The following is a 16,301-nucleotide window of genomic DNA, read 5'->3' as shown; positions in this document are numbered from 1 at the left end:
TCTGTAATCTACACAAAGTCAGTTTATTTATCTATAAAATAAGTAAATTTCAAAAGTTTGTTAATGTTCAAGATAAAACGGTGGCATCATATGTTTGAGTATCCATGCATAAGGAAAAATTGTTGGTGTGGGTTTAATTGGAGTTTAATCTTCTGATGTGTTTAGTTTTTGTTAACTAGTATCTTTTGGTCTGTGATTCAGGTTGCAATGCATCAAGGCAGGTTGTAGCATCTCTATGACAAGCTGCACATAACTCGGTACCTATTCAATACTTCGACTTACATCGATGCATGACACCTGCCATGTTTTGATGGTCCATCCAATCTGTTCCTGGGAGAACTCTCTTATCAAATTAGCTGGAATTCATTTAGTATATTCAAAAGAGAGCAGCAAGATTGTGGGAAAAAACGTAATATGTTTAATCTTCTGGTAATTACCAAACCATAAATACTTAAGGAGCATCCTTCTTAATATCACTACAATTTTTGAAATTTACACTGGTATTACTCCTAGTTTTCTGCAGTTTAGATGATGTAATGTGAAAGGAGACAAAAATTTGTTCTTTGCATCTTTAGAAAAATTGCAGTGTTGTAAATGAAAAATGTCTGTATAATTTACATTAGCTGGTGAATTATCTTCAGTAATTACTGTGTTGCACTCAACTGGCAATACGGAAGACAATCCGACTGATATAAATTACTTGGATTGCCTTCTGTGCTTCAAGTTGAATTCTGCATCCTGCAACATGCGAATTGTTGTGATAATGCATAGTCAGTGTACCAGTTTGAAAAGAATGATCTTGCAGAAATCGACAAGCAATTTTATTTTCAAATTTCCTCCCCGTGTGGAAAGGAGTTTCCTCTATTGTTCTCCTATTGATCACAAATACTGTATCTCACTTTTTTACTTCTGTATTCAGTGATAAGAAAAAAAAGATCAAGGATGTATTTTGCAGAGTTGAACTACTCAAGGTAATCTGGCAAGCACCCTTGAAAATGATTATAAATCAACTTGTCTGGGCCCTGAGACATCTTTTAAGTTCATCCTTTCAAAGTAAAAGCAAAATTTATTATCAAAAAACATGCATTTTTACCTAGAGATTTATTTTCTTGTAGACATTTACAGGAAAATAAAGAACTACAATAGAATTTATGAAAAACTATACTTAAACAAACACTGGCAAACAACTAATGTGCAAAAGAAGACATAAAATAATACTGAGGACGTGAGTTGTGGAGTCTTTGAAAGCAAGTCTGTAGATTGCAGATGAAGTTTAGAGTTGTGGCGAGTGAAGTTATCCACTCCAGTTCAGGAACTTGATGGTTGTAAGGAAGTAACTGTGCGTGAACATAGTGGTGTGGGAGGAGGCTGGTTTTTTGATAACGGATGCTGTTTTTGTGTGGCAGTGCTCCATATAAATATGCTCAGTGGTGGTGAGGGCTTTGCCTGTAATGAATTGGGCTATGTCCACCACTTTCTATAGACTTCCCTGTTTCTGGGCACTGGTGTTTCCATATAGGCTGTGATGTAACTAGTTAGAATACTCCTGTGTGCATCTATAGAAGTTTTTGGCGACATGCCGAATCTGTGAAAATTTTTGAGGAAGTTGAGAAACTACCATGCCTTTTAGTAATGGCACATACATGCTGGTCCCAGGACATATGCCCTACTGTGGTAGTGCCAAGGAATTTGAAGTTACTGACCCTCCGATGCCCTAATGAGCACTGGCTCACGGACCTCCAGTTTCTTCCTCCTGTAGTTGATAATGGTTTTGCTGAAGTTGAGTGAGAAGTTGTCGCACCATTCAAGCAGAATTTCAATGACCCTCCTATACGCCGATTCATCACCACCTGTAATTCAGCCAACAGCATTGGTTTCATCAGAAAACTGAAATATGGCATTCAAGCTGTAGTTAGCCCCAAAGCCACTGGTATCAAGTGAGTAAAGTGGGTGATAAGCACCCAGCCCTTGTGAGGTACCTTGTGCTGATGGTGACTGGGGAGAAGATGTCCATACTGACCTGACCTGCAAATGAGGAAATAGAGGATCCAGTCGCACAGGGAGATATTGACGCCTGGGTCTTGGAGCTTAGTGATGGGTTTTCAGGGGGTGACAGTGTTGAATGCTCAACAGTAGTTAATGAAGAGCATCCTGATGTATGTATCATCATTGTCCAAATGTCCCAGAGCTGAGTGAAAGACTAATGAAGTGGCATCTGTTGTTGACTTGTTGTTGCAGTAGGCAAAATAGATCGGACCTTGGTAACTCCTTAGACAGGGGTTGATGTGCCTCATGAGCCTCTTGAAGCACTTCATCACAGCGGATGTAAGTGCTACTGGATAATGGTCATTGAAGGAGGTTACCATCTTCTTCTTGGTCATCAATATAACTAAAGCCTGCTTGAAGCATGTGGGTACTGTAGACTGCCGAAGCTAGAGGTTGAAGATGTTCATAAACACTCCAGCCGGTTGATTAGTTCAGGTCTTTAGTACTTAGCCAGGTATGACATCTGGCCATATACTTTCTGTGAATTCACCCTCTGAAGAATGCTCTCAAGTTGGCCTCGGAGACTGAAATCATAGGGTCGCCCAAGGGCTATGGGGCTTTGTGCTGGTGCCTACATGTTCTTTTGGTCAAAGTGAGCATACAAGGCATTGAGTCCATCTGGGGGCGAAACCTTGTCATTTATGTGGCTTGGCATTGCTTTATAGGAGGTGCTGGCATTCAAGCCCTGCCTCAGCTGTCAAGCATCCCTCTGTGATTCTAGTGTGGTCTAGAGTTGCCACTTTGCACGTGAGATGGCTTTCTGGAGGTCATACCTGAACCTCTTGTGTTTTCCTGGATCTCCAGACCTAAATGCCACCAATTTAAACCTTAGCAGGTTCCGAATCTCTTGGTTCATCATGGCTTCTGGGTCCCTTCAGCCTTTTGCCATCTTTAAGATATTGTTGTTCCATATCCCTTGTCCATTTCCCTCCAAGGTCCACAGATGGCAGGTCTCCTGTACCTCTGCTTCACCTTAATTTCTTGAGGTGTGTGTCTTGCTACTGTAGTGCTCTGCCCCATTGCTCATAAAAAGCTTGTTATTGACAGCCAATTTCAGGTGTTTCATCAATTTTGCAGTGAAAATTAATCAGTCTTTACATAAACAAGTTTGTATATTCAAAAAAAAGTGGTTTTGTAATAGCTTTCAGAGCAATTCTAGTTAAAATAAAGTTAATTATGTATTTTGAAATGATTTGCACATGAAAGCCTAAAAAGGAGCTTTGCACTGTCACAGACTGCTTTCTCACCTGACAGTTGGTAAACTTAAACCAAGTGTGACGTTAGCTTTGGTTCAGCTTTTGGCCTGTAATGATATCTGACCCGTGTAAGCAAAACAGTGACAAAAGCAGCTGGCCCTGGACCGAGTACAGTATCTGTTTAGTGCAAGAAGGTTTTTCTGACAAACTAGGTCACTGTTGCATTAAGGGGTCTGTAATGGAAAGGGATTTGTTTTCCCTCATTCAAGTTATTTTACTGTTTGAGCAACTTAATAATTTCCAAGTGAAACTGTTTATTCTTGTAACTCTGGGCTTAATTTCAGATAGGAAATAATTTGCATAATAGATGCCAGTAATATTAATCATTTGCTTCACACTTGGGGTAGTGTGTTGGCCTAGCAGCCTTCACTGTTAATTTATTGTTTGCTTGTGTTTTTGATGAGTCGTTGAAGAGGAAGAAGGTAATTTTCTGTTCAAAACTACCGAGAGAAACAGAATTTATGAAAAAGCTGCATTTAATCATTTTGTTTATTGCTGTAACTGAAGTCAAGCTACTACAGGCCAGTGACTGATGACGGTAACAGAATCAAGAATCAAATTACTGTTTTCAAGACTAGTAAAATAGGCTATGAGGAGAGATTGAGTCACCTGGGACTGTACTCACTGGAATCCAGAAGAATATAAAATTATGAAGGGATAAGATACAGCCAGGAAAGTTGTTACGACTAGTAGCTGAGACCAAAGCTAGGGGACATAGCCCCAAAATTTAGGATGGAGATTGAGAAGAAACTGCTTTTCACAGGGAGTGGTGAATTGGTGGAATTCTCTTCCCAATTAAGCAGTGGAGGCTACCTCAGTAAATATTTTTAAGATAAGGTTGGATAGATTTTTGCATAGTAGGGGAATTGAGGGTTATGGGGAAAAGGCGGGTAGGTGGAGATGAGTCCATGGTCAGATAATCCATGATCTTATTGAAGGCAGAGTGGGCCTAACAGGGCGGATGGCCTACTCCTGCTCCTATTTCTTATGTTCTTATGTTCTAAATCATGCCAGATCCCAAGACCAGTTTTGTGCTGCGAGGGTGTACAATGACATTACAGTTGGCACTGTTGTTCTACAGTTTGAGGGTTCATTCCTGTCTGCGTGGAGTTTGCACGTTCTTCCTGTGACAATATGGATTTCTGCCAGCTACACCAGTTTCCTCTCACGTTCCAGTGATTCATCCTGTAAATGGCTCCTTTAGTGTAGGCAATTGGCAAAAGAATCAAAGGAGAGTTGATGGATTTGTGGAAAAGAACTGAAGACTAAAGAGAAATGGGTGGTGGAATGGGACTGAAGGAACTGCATCGCTGGGAGCCAGCATGGATTTGATGGGCTGAATGGCTTCCTGTCATAAGTAAAAGACTTGAGTTTATATTTTTGATTCTCTTTGTTAGAGTTTGGGTATGGAGAGCATTAGGTATGCATAGTGTCAGCCTGCAGCTACCCCATGTGGGAAGAGCCTGCAATCTGCCTTGGCTTGAATAGCCTCCTCACAACCCACAAAACCAGAGTTGATCTAAATCCAACTCAGTCCTGACAGATTTTCCAAAATTGCTGTTTAGTCACAAAATGATTTCTAATTCTGAATTTAAAGTCTCCAATCAGAATGGTCTTGGTTTTATCTGTGAAAGTGTGGATGTGAATGTTTCTGGTAAACGTCTTTCCAAATGAGTGTTTAATCGTTAATGTTTATCGATGTCCATTAATGAGAAAAAACGAGTAGTCCTGTTCGACTCTGTCACTCAGTGTAAAGTTTACTTTTGTTCCAAGTATTCTCTAAATGTCATGCAAGTTTATTCTATATTTTCTGCCATGAATGGAAAGTATAAATATTTTCCAATGGGAGAGGAAATTCTAGGTCACCGCTGTATGCACTGTATGACTGTATTTAAATGCAGGATTGAATTATTTCTGATGTGATGAGTAAGATTACTCTGAATTGTTGGTGTTTTGGCCATTTGACCTCTTGGATTAAAGATTAGCTTTACCTACATGCGTTGAAAGTTGCAGTGAAAATCGTTGTTTGCCCACCAGTGTCACCAGGCTCCTTGGGCCAATGTAACACGCCTGTGACTTATGAGCCCAACTTGTACGTCCTCGGAGTGTGGGAAGAAACCGAAGCAGGCAGACGAAACCCACGCAGTCACGGGGAGAACGTAGAGATTCCTTACAGACAGCGGCAGGAATCGAATCCCGAGCTTGCAACTGGCGCTTGTACTAACGGTGCTTTTGGTGCCGTTACCGCAGGGTTACATTTTGTAGATTGGTATGCGGGCCTGTGGCATTGTGTTTATCAGATGAGAATCGCTTAAGGTGTTCCCGTGTCCAGTTAATGGCTAACCCCAGCATGACCCTGAGGTTTGTTGGCTTCCCCGGCAAGCTTTGGCACTCCGGATTCTCCTGCTTCGCTTCCTGCTTATCTTCCTGTTTCCAGAGCCTTACAAACACCTTCCTGTTTAATGTGATATTCCACTCCTCCTTCCCACTTGGTGGCTGCATGTTTTTCTAACTAGCCTCTGCAGTGTTCGGGCATTTCTCTGTACGTTTTTGGAGGTGTAACTGGGCACCGCGGTCGCATAGTGATGAGCGTGACACTATTACAGCTCAGGGCGTTCTGCAGTTTAGTTTCAGCGCTATTCCTTAAGGAGCCTCTGTACATTTTCCCCATCGAATGTGTGGCTTTTCTCCAGGTTCTCCGGTTTCCTCACACAAACTAAGGATGTACCTGGCAGATGGATTGGTCGTTTTAAGTTGTCCGTGATTAGGTTAGGGTTAATCAGGTTTGTCAGGGGTAGCTGGGGAAGCATTACTCAAAGGGCCAGAAGGGCCTACTCCGTGCTGTCTCACTAAATAAGTGAATGAAAATTGTTTCTATTTGCCACAGAAAGAGGCCATTCGGCCCACAGGGTCCATGCCAGATCTTCATTCACTCCCATCGGCCTCCTCCTCCTCTCATTTTCACTTTGATTCTTTTACCGAGTACCCGTGCTCAGGAGCTATTAATAGTACCCAGTTAACCGACTGGCTGTGTGTGGGGGAAGAGAAACCTGCACATCCGGTGGAGACGCATGTGGACACAGGTAAAATGTGCAAACTCCGTACAGTCAGGGCCAAACCCAGGTTGCTGGAATAACAAGCACACAATGCTACACCACCCATCTGCCTGCCATACTTGTGGCCAGAGCCAAGATAGATAGATAGATATACTTTATTGATCCTGAGGGAAATTGGGTTTCGTTACAGCCGCACCAACCAAGAATAGAGCGTAAATATAGCAATACAAAAACCACAAACAATCATACAACAATATGCAAACTATGCCAGATGGAAATAAGTCCAGGACCGGCCTATTGGCTCATTGTGTATCATTGTGGATTCTCCCGGAGAAGGATGGCACTCTTTCAGTCCATCCTGGCATGTTTTATTGGTGAGGACTGCAAGGTATCTTTAGTGACAGCACCTGCTTCTTCCTTTGGACACTTGTGCTTCAGAGTGTTGTCGCTTTCCATCCGATTAAATGGCCTTGCCCCTCTCCTCCCCCCAATAACTTCACAAACAGAGATGTTTAATACAAAAGTGCCAAATTCCAAAAAACTTAATTTGTTTCATAGCCATTCTCATTTCATGTAATTCACAGATAGTGTCAGACTTCTTATTAAACTTTTAGACTGTTTTTAATGTATCTGCCTCTACCACCACCCCTACCAGGTAATGGAAAAATGGAGGGCTGTACAGGAGGAAAGGGTTATATTGATCCTAGATTAGGTTAAATGGTTGGCACAACATTGTGGGCTGAAGGATCTGTAGTGTGCTGTAAATTTCTGTTCTAAAGATTGAAATGAGCAAAAAAAGGAAGAAACTGATACATTTTATGAAAAACTTGATACCTCCCTTGCTCATTTTAAATGCTGACTTTGAACGATTGATCCAGTTTACACAGATCAAGAATAACCATTGACGACTGCAGACAGATCTGATTGGCTGTTCACTTTGGTGATTAATGTTCATTAAATGGTGTCTCTGAATGCTTTAAATTCTTTTGTGTGAAGGCACAGCAGAAACGAGTGGGTAACAACAAAAAAAAAGTCGAGGTTCCAAGCAGATAGATTGGGTCACTATCAGTACAGCTAGTTTTAATGTTGAATATTCTTGCTTGAAATGGTTGATAGCGAAGTTTAAAGCATTGCTGCTTCCAGGCTCAGTTGAGATCTTGTGTAACCTGGATACAGTTGGCGCTGGAAGTGAAATTTGATTCGTGTTCAGTTCTGCTGTGCTGTGTCAGAAGTGGAGCCATTATGGCCTGCCAATGAAAAGACACCTTTTAAAATAAAGCGCAGACTTGCCAACAATAGCTTTCTGATTATTGGTTGGTTATATGTTTACTCTAAGGTCAAAGGTAAAAGGAAGTGTTTACAGGAAAAGGGGGAGGATAGGTTGGATGAATGTGAAAAGGTTATTTGGGACCTGAGCCAGTTAAATAAAGAGTTAGATAAAATGAATCTTTTTCTGGTGGTAGGTGCTTTTCCTGGAATATGGAAGGATTTTTCTCTCTTCCCCAATGATGACACATTCAGACTGTTGAAAGTGCCGTGCTGCTGGGTGTGACGTATCCAAAAGCATTTATACTTCGAGAACAATGAACTCAAGGAAAATGCTCCGTTTAGACAGCATTTGCAATTAATGGAGGATGCAGTTTCACAGCTTGCGCAGAATTACATTACAAAATGGTGTACTGCACGAAATCAATTATGTTAACGTAAGATTTCTCTTTTTAAAACAAAACTTGATACCTGACAGCATTTATTGTGGCAGGCCTTTTTAATCTGCTTCTGAATAAGATGAAATCCCTAATCATTTTAAGCAAAGTTTGAGGCTTCATCTCGGGCTATAATTTTGTATGTGAATTTCTGCAGAAATTGGAAGTATTTGTACTGTCCTACAATGAGGTCAAGCAAAAGAACAGTGTAAGGAAAAACTGATGTCAGTAGACAAACGCTTATGAGTTTTATACATGATCTATTTGTTATCTTAGGAGAAATATCATTCCATTTATAGTAGGTTGGTGTCTACATTAAAATAGTGGGGGTGGGAGTGTTACTCTGATTTTTTTTCAGGTATTCATTATAATATTGGCAGCAGTAAACTTGCAAGCTTTAGTCAGTTCTATTGCATTTTGAGCAAGAATGCGTTTCTGCTGCAGTGGCCTTCAGTTTTTTTTTCTGGAAGGCTTACACATAATTTGTTCACTCCAGGAATTACAAGCCCCTAATTTGTGCAAAAACAACGTTCAATATTTATGGGGGATTGAAGTGATTTTAGTATACTATAGCAAAGAGCACAATGGCAAAATAATAAATGCAGAAAAATACACAAATCCAGTCATTTCAAGGATGGATGCAATTCCTTTTATTGAGTTAGAGTCGTTCAGCACAGAAGAAAAGGTCTTTGGGTCCTTTATGGATATTTCCAGTGGGAACATCAGTTTGGCGATCTGCGCTGTACTGATCTGCTGGCTGGAGGCATTCTGGGAACCAATGATGATGAGGGATGCTTTATGCTCTATTGAGCAGGAGGATAGGCTATGCAACAAAGTGACACTATTTCTCTATCTTCACTAGGAATTACTTGCCAAACATTTAAACTTCTAACCAATCTCACACTTTCTCTTTTTTCATAACAATCCAATAAAGTACCTCATCCTTTTTCAGATTTTTATTGCTAACTATTACCTATAGATTTCTTTCTCTTTTTTTTGGCTCATAGGATTAACAGCTTGAAAAGAATTATTAAGTTCTGAAGTAAAGAAGTATTTGAAACAAAATATTTTATTCTGTATCCGTACATAAACAACTGTGAAGGCACACTTCTACCTTCAAATTCCACTATGCACCACAGCGTTATGAAGACCACAGTGCAATAGTTAAAAATACAACCAAGTAAAGATGACCAGGTGCAGAAACTTCAGCAACCCTCTGTAAAATTATGTATGTACATGGTTCATTAGGAACACTGATGTGCCTACTTGTTTGCTAGTAGCGGTTGGCCCTAGGTAATGAGTGGTTTCCATTTTCACCGACGTTGTTCCCAAGTCAATTTTGTTCATGAATCGGAAAAATCAGTCATTGTGGTAGCTACGCCTTCACAGTATTGTAATGAATAGCATCAAGGGCATGTTAGACAGATGAGAAAGAAAATTACCAAAAGTGGAGAGAAAGAGGAAGCTATGTCAGCCATTCAGAGGAGTAAGCATATGTACCCCTGTAAGAATTTAGAATTTAATAATATTATAGGTGCTTGTTCATTATAAGTTTGTCCATGTCTCAGGCATTCGTAACTTGGAGACGGTCTGTATGATAGGTTTTCTTGCTGTTCTGTTGAAGCTTGATCCAATAGTTCCAGAACAACTGCCTGTAATTGGATACTTAATTTCCCTCTGGAAAATTAGTGAAATTTTTTGCAACTCTCTTTAAAGTCACCCTGAGCCTCAAAAGCTGAACCTCAGAGTGGGATAGTTTTCAATGTGAAGGAAGAGATTATAGCACTATATGCTGTTTGAATTCAGCCTGCCAAATTTGCTTTATCATTTAGTTTTCTCTGCAGCCCTTCTAAATTCCTTGAAGAGTATTTTCCCTTTATTTATTATTACATTTGAAGTAAATGTTCATCCCCCTTTTTAAATATCTGTTAACTTGGCCCTCGTAGCTGTGTTCTATTTTCTTATAGGCCCCTATCCAAAGAAGTTTCTCCTGGTTTTGATAGAACAATAGAGCTGCACAGATACTGGGTTACTTTCAATGCAAAAAAAAACTAGCTTTGAAGACCAGACTGGGAGATTTACTGCTAATTTTAGCCATTTTTAACCAAGGTTTTCATAGTCTCCTTTAGTGCTCACTACGGTAGCACAGCGCTTTACAATACAGACGATCCAGGTTCAGTTCCCACCATTGCCTGTAAGGAGTTTGTAAGTTCTTCCTGTGACAGCATGAGTTTCCTCCAGGTGTTCCGGTTTCCTCCCACAGTCCAAGGACATATGGGTTGGTAGGTTAATTGCTCATTGTAAATTTCCCATGATTAGGCTCAGACTAATTTGAGGCCATGACTCGAAGGACCCATTCTGCACTGTATCATAATCAATAAATAAATCTGTGATGTTACTATTGGCCACCTTTTCATGGCTGTGGTTGTTGTTTAAGAATTAAACAACTGGTTACATAGAACTACTGCCTCATGGATCTGCCAGTGAAAAGATTATTAAAATTTAAATGGCAAAAGTAATACTGTTTGTAGATTCTTGGAGACTTGTCCCATTTATTAAATCTAAAACTGCGACACAGAAGGAAGCTCCTAGAAAGACTGTGGGGAATCTGAAGCAGCACACAATAAGGAACTTAGCAGGTCAGGCAGCATCTGTAGTGGGAGATAAACAATTGACTCTCAGTTCATTGTGCTTGTGCTGCATCTGAAGTAACGCAGTTTCCCAAAATTTTCTCCCCATCTGTTTTACATTAAATTGTGATGCTACCAGAGATTTTATGTTTAAGTCCAACAAAAAAAATCCTGTGTCATCTTTCCTGGGGGGTGGGGGGGGGGATGCACTATTGAGAAGTTATACACGACTTGTAGTTTGTGGGTGGCAAAAAACACGTGAGTTAAACCTGTGTTAATTGTCACAATTCATACTTCTGGAACCAAAAACACAAGGTAAAGATTGCCAGACAGCCTCAGTATTATGAAGGGGCAGAGGATAAAAACATTCACGTGGAAGCATCACTAACAATATCTAAGTTCCAAGGGTATCCCCTGATTACAAATAAGTTTGTGTAGTTCTATGCGTTATATGCATAAAGCGACACCATGTGTTTTGACTAGTAAGTCACTGTGATGTCATGTGGCTTTGTAGCCTGCCACCGACCCGAGAGTGTTTCACAGCTCCTCACTGCAAAACCTGGCAATTATTAAAATGGCAATATTTTGGCTGTGTTTCTTTATTATTACTTTAAGGTTAGGCAGCAATAATTGGTCATAATTATTAGATATGTAAGGCCACATATTTGTCTCCAAAATTGGAGATATATCTGTTTCAAAGCAGCTGCCCCACTGTGTACTTTGCCAAGGACGACCATATCTGCAAAATTAACTCAGCGGTATTGAGCATATTTAATTTAAATGTGGTGTTGGCCTCATGTGACATACAGTGGACTAAAGAAAACTACAAATGCATGAGAGATTTATTTATTTATTGAGATGTGGTGCGAAATAGGCCCTCTGGCCTTTCAAGTCGTGCCGCCCAAAAACCCCAAATTTAGCCATAGCCTAATCACAAAAGAGGTTACAATAACCGATTAATCTACTAACCAGTGTGACTTTGGACTGAGAGAGGAAACCAGAGCACCCGGAGAAAACCCATGCATTCCAGGGGAAAGGTGTACAGATTCCTTGCAGAGGACATCAGAATTGAACTCTGAACTCCGATGCCCTGAGCTGTAATAGCATCGCGCTAACCACTGCGCTATCATGTCACCAGGCATGAGAGAAGAGCTAGCCAGAGTTGATTGAAAGGGAATTCTAGCAAGGGCGATGGCAGAGCAGCAATGGCTGAACTTTCTGGGAGCAAGTCGGATGGCTCAGAATTGATAAGTTCCAAAGAAGAAGTAGTATTCTAAAGGAAGGATGAGGCAACTGTGGCTGATAGGGGAAGTCAAAGACAGCATAAAATTAAAGGAGCGGTCTTACAATAGAGCAAGAATAGTGGAAACTATAGGATTTGGGAGGCTTTTAAAAACACAACAGAAGGCATCTAAAAAAGCAATAAGCAAATAAAAGATAAAAGATGAAATATGAAGGTAAGCTCACCAATAATATAAAGGAGGATACCATATTCTTTTTTTCAGACTTGATGGGCTGAATGGCCGACTTCTGCTTCTTTGTCTTATCGTCTTATAAAGTGTAAAAGAAGGAGAGAATGGATATGGGACTGCTGGAAAATGTAGCCAGGGAGGTAGTTATTGGGGAACAAAAAAGGTGACAAACTCTTAAGTATTTTGCATCAAGCTTCACTGTGGAAGACACCAGCAGTATGTCAGAAATTTAAGGGTGTCGGGGGCAGAAGGGAGTATTGTTGTTATTACTAAGGAGAAGGTGTTTGGGAAGATGAAAAGTCTGAATATAGAAAAGTCATCTGGACCAAATGGACTACTAGGTTCTGAAAGAAGTAGCTGAAGAGATTGTAGAGACAATAGTAGTGATCTTTCAAAAATCAATAGATTCTAGAATGGTTCCAGAGGACTAGAAAATTGTAAATGTCTCTGCACTCTTAAAGTAGGGAGGGAGTCAAAAGCCATAAATTGTAGGCCAGTTAGCCTGACTTCAGCAGTAAGGAAGATGTTGGTGTCCATTATTTGGATAAGGTTTTGAAGTACTTGGAGGCACAAGATAAAATGAGTCGAAGTCAGCATTGTTTCCTTAAGGGGAAGTCTTGCCTGACAAATCAGTTGGAATTCTTTGAGGACAAGTCAGACAAGATAGACAGAGTAGAGTCAGTGGTTATTTTTTATTTGGATTTTCAGAGGGCCTTGGACAAAGTGCCACACATGTGGCTGCCCATAGGAAAGATACAGGCTTGGAGAGAAGATTGGCTGACTAGCAGAAGGTAACAAGTAGGAGTAAAGGGGCCTGTTCTGATTGGCTGCCAGTGACTTGTGGTGTTTTGCAGGGGTCAGTGTTGGGACAGCTTTTTACATTATTTGTCAATGATTTGGATGATGGAATTGATAGCTTTGTGGCCAAGTTTGCAGGTGAAATTAAGATAAGTTCAGGAGCAGGTAGTGTCCAGGAAGCAGGGAGTCTGTAGAAGCACTTCGATTGGGTGGATGGGCAAAGAAATGGCAGATGGAATACAATGTAAGGAAGTGTATGGACATGCACTTTGGTAGAAGGAATAAAGGTGTAGACTATTTTCTTAACAATGAGGAAGTTTAAAAATCAGAGATGCAAAGGGACTTGGGGGTCCTTGTGCAGGATTCCCCAAAGGGAACTTGCAGATTGAGTCAGTGATAAGAAGAAAATACAATGTTAGAATTCATTTTGAGATGATGAGACTATAAAAGCAAGGATGTAATGCTGAGGCTTTAGAAGGCATTGGCCAGATTGCACTTCAAAGTTCAAAGTAAATTTATTATCAAAATACAGATATGTCACCATATGAAACGCTGAAATTCATTTTCTTGCGGATATTCCCAGTAAGTAAAAAGAAACACCAGAGAATTGAAAAACTGGAGACAAGACAGACAACCGGTGTGCAAAAGATAGCAAACTGTGCAAATACATAAAGAAAAAAAAAACTATAAATATTGAGAACATGAGATGAAGAGTCCTTGAAAGTGAGTCCGTAGGTTGTGGGAACAGTTTAGTGTTGAGTTGAGGGAGTTTTCCTTTCTGGTTAAAGAGCCTGATGGTGGAGGGGTAATAACTCTTCCTGAACCTGGTGCTGTGGGCCATGAGGCTCCAGTACCACCTCCCTGATGGCGGAAGTGAGTATGGCCTGGATGTTGGGGGTCCCTGATGATGGATGCTGCTTTTCTGCAACAGTGCTTCTTGTCGATGTGTTTAATGGTGAGGAGGGCTTTACCCGTGATGGTCTGGGCTATATCTAATACTTTTTGTAGACTTTTCTGTTCAAGGGCATTGGTGTTTCTATATACCAGATCATCACGTAACCAGTCTTGGAGCATTGTGAGCAATTTTGAACCCCTTGTCTCAGGAAGGATGTGCTGGAATTAGAGAAGGTCTAGAGAAAGTTCACTGGAAAAATGTCAGGAATGAAAAGTTTAATGTATAAGGAGCGTTTGATGGCTCTGGCCCTGAACTCGCTGGAGTTTAGAAGAACGAGGGGGATATCATATTGAAACCTGTCGACTATTGAAAGGCAGTAATAGACTGGATGTGGTGACGATGTTTCCTATAGTGGGGGAGTCCAGGACAAGAGGGCACAACCGCAAGATAGAAGGATGTCCCTTTACAACAGAGATGAGGAATTCCTTTAGCCAGAGGGTGGTGAATCTGTGGAACTTAGTGCCGCAGACAACTGTGAAGGCCAAGTCATTGGGTAAATTTAAAGCTAGAAATTTAAGGGATGTTGATACATTTTGGATTAGTGAGGGTGTCTAAAGTTCTGAGGAAAAGGCAGGAGAATGGGGTTGAGAGGGATAATAAATCAGCCATGGTTAAATGGCAGAGGATACTTGACAGGCTGAATGTTCAAATTTGCTCCTTTAGTCTTGTGCTTTTATTGTAAATAAGTAAACTTTAGTTTACTTTGATGATTGATGGAATTGCCCAGATACATACAGTAGATATTACAACAGTGGTGGTGTGTTATCCCTTTCAGATAGAGATGGGAGAGAATCTGTTGAGGGCTAAGGAAATATCCAAATAATCGTGTCTATATGGAAGATGATGCAAAAAAAAAATCTTCACTGGAAATATTTGAGAACAACTATCTGCTGTGAATGAGTTGAAAGAAATTGCAGTTGGTTTTAAAATACAAAAGCTAAATTTGAAGAAATGATATGTGACTGAAAGCCAATACATACTCAAGTCATAATGATGTATATGTCAAGGATTTGGAAGAGATGGACATGCTGTTTTCTGATTTAAAAATTCATTGTTTCTGGTACAGATGGTACAGAAGATAGTCAATCTAGACCCACAGTTTCATAAAAGAGGGGAGAAGGAAATGAGAAACTATTGATTAATTAGCTTGATGTCACTGATAGGGAATCTGTTATTAAGAATGTGTTGACAGGGCACTTAATATAGTAACAATTAGATTGGGTAGAGTTGGTTCATGTTTCTGAAAGAGAAATCTGTGCTAGATAGATATTATAGTTTGCAGAGCAGATAAGAGAAACCCGTGGATGTGGTGTTTTTTTTTACTTTCAGAAGACCATTGATAACGTGGCACAAGAGATTATTTGAACCAAATTGACAAACACAGGCCTGGTGGTAAAGCAGTGGCAAGGATTGCGGATTTATTACTAATTACAAGACAGTAGCATAAATGGGAGGATGTGATTTGGAATGACGTTGTTCTCAGTTTTTGACAACGTGTATCAGTGATTTGAATGAGGGATTCATGTGTAATATAGCCAAGTCTGTTGATAATGCTTAGTTAGATAACAATATTAAGTGTTGAAGAATATGCAGAATTGATTCAAGAGAGTATAGACTGGTGAACCAAATCAGTAAGGTCCTGAAAAATGGAATATTATGCAGAAAAATGTGAAGTAATTTACTGCAATAAAAATGAAGGGTGAGCATCTTTTAAGTGGTGAGAGATTGAATAGTATCTGTATTTTAGTGGGGCCTGGGTGTTCTTGGCTGCGAATCCTGAAAGTTAACATGTAGCTAGCACACTAAATTAGGAAGGCTAGCAATATGCCAGACTTTATCACCGGAGAAAATTGATAAAAGGTTTAAGCCTTACTGAAATTACAGGGCCTAGGTAGTACACCTGAGTATTGTGTACTGGTCTGCTGTCCTTACCGAGGGTCAGATCTACTTGCATAGGACAAGTGCAGGAAAAGTTTAGTAATTCATTTCTGGGATATAGGGATTGTCCTCTGAAAAAAACATTATCCAGGTAGATCCAATATGCTGTAGAGGTCAAAAGAATAAGAGGTGATCTGGAAACATAATAAACTTATTACAGAACTTTATGGGTAAATGGTAAATGTTTGCTCTTGACTAGAGTGTCTTGAACCAGGGAATCTAGTTTCAAAATAAGGAATCTGAAAAGCAAAGCAGAACTATTGTTTCAGATGATGAGCTCTGATCAGAATTCTATTTCTTGTAATATTATGAACTTAAACAGATGTCCATCATATATTTCTTTATCTGGAAAGTCTTCTGCTTTGTCCATGGATGGTGTCACATTTGTCCAGAGGTATCATCTATACCACCTTACAGTATCCCTGTTCTTTGTATCATCAGCATTCT

At 40.1% G+C, this 16,301-nt stretch overlaps 1 protein-coding gene across 7 annotated transcripts in view; it reads left to right on the top strand.

The window, feature by feature from the left end:
* chd9 (chromodomain helicase DNA binding protein 9) overlaps positions 1 to 16,301 on the top strand; it is a 275,269-nt gene that overhangs the window by 86,545 nt on the left and 172,423 nt on the right. Inside the window, exon 1 of one of the 7 annotated variants that reach the window (XM_072279568.1) lies at positions 7,819 to 8,061. The exons of the other annotated variants lie outside the window; for them this stretch is intronic. Coding sequence (XP_072135669.1) covers positions 7,993 to 8,061 — 69 coding nt within the window. The 5' untranslated portion in view covers positions 7,819 to 7,992. Of the gene's footprint in view, positions 1 to 7,818; positions 8,062 to 16,301 lie in introns of those variants that run through there. 7 annotated transcript variants of the gene reach the window in all.

Source organism: Mobula birostris, chromosome 15, assembly GCF_030028105.1.
Source record: "Mobula birostris isolate sMobBir1 chromosome 15, sMobBir1.hap1, whole genome shotgun sequence".
NCBI lineage: Eukaryota > Metazoa > Chordata > Chondrichthyes > Myliobatiformes > Myliobatidae > Mobula > Mobula birostris.
This window is presented reverse-complemented; position numbering and strand designations above follow the sequence as displayed.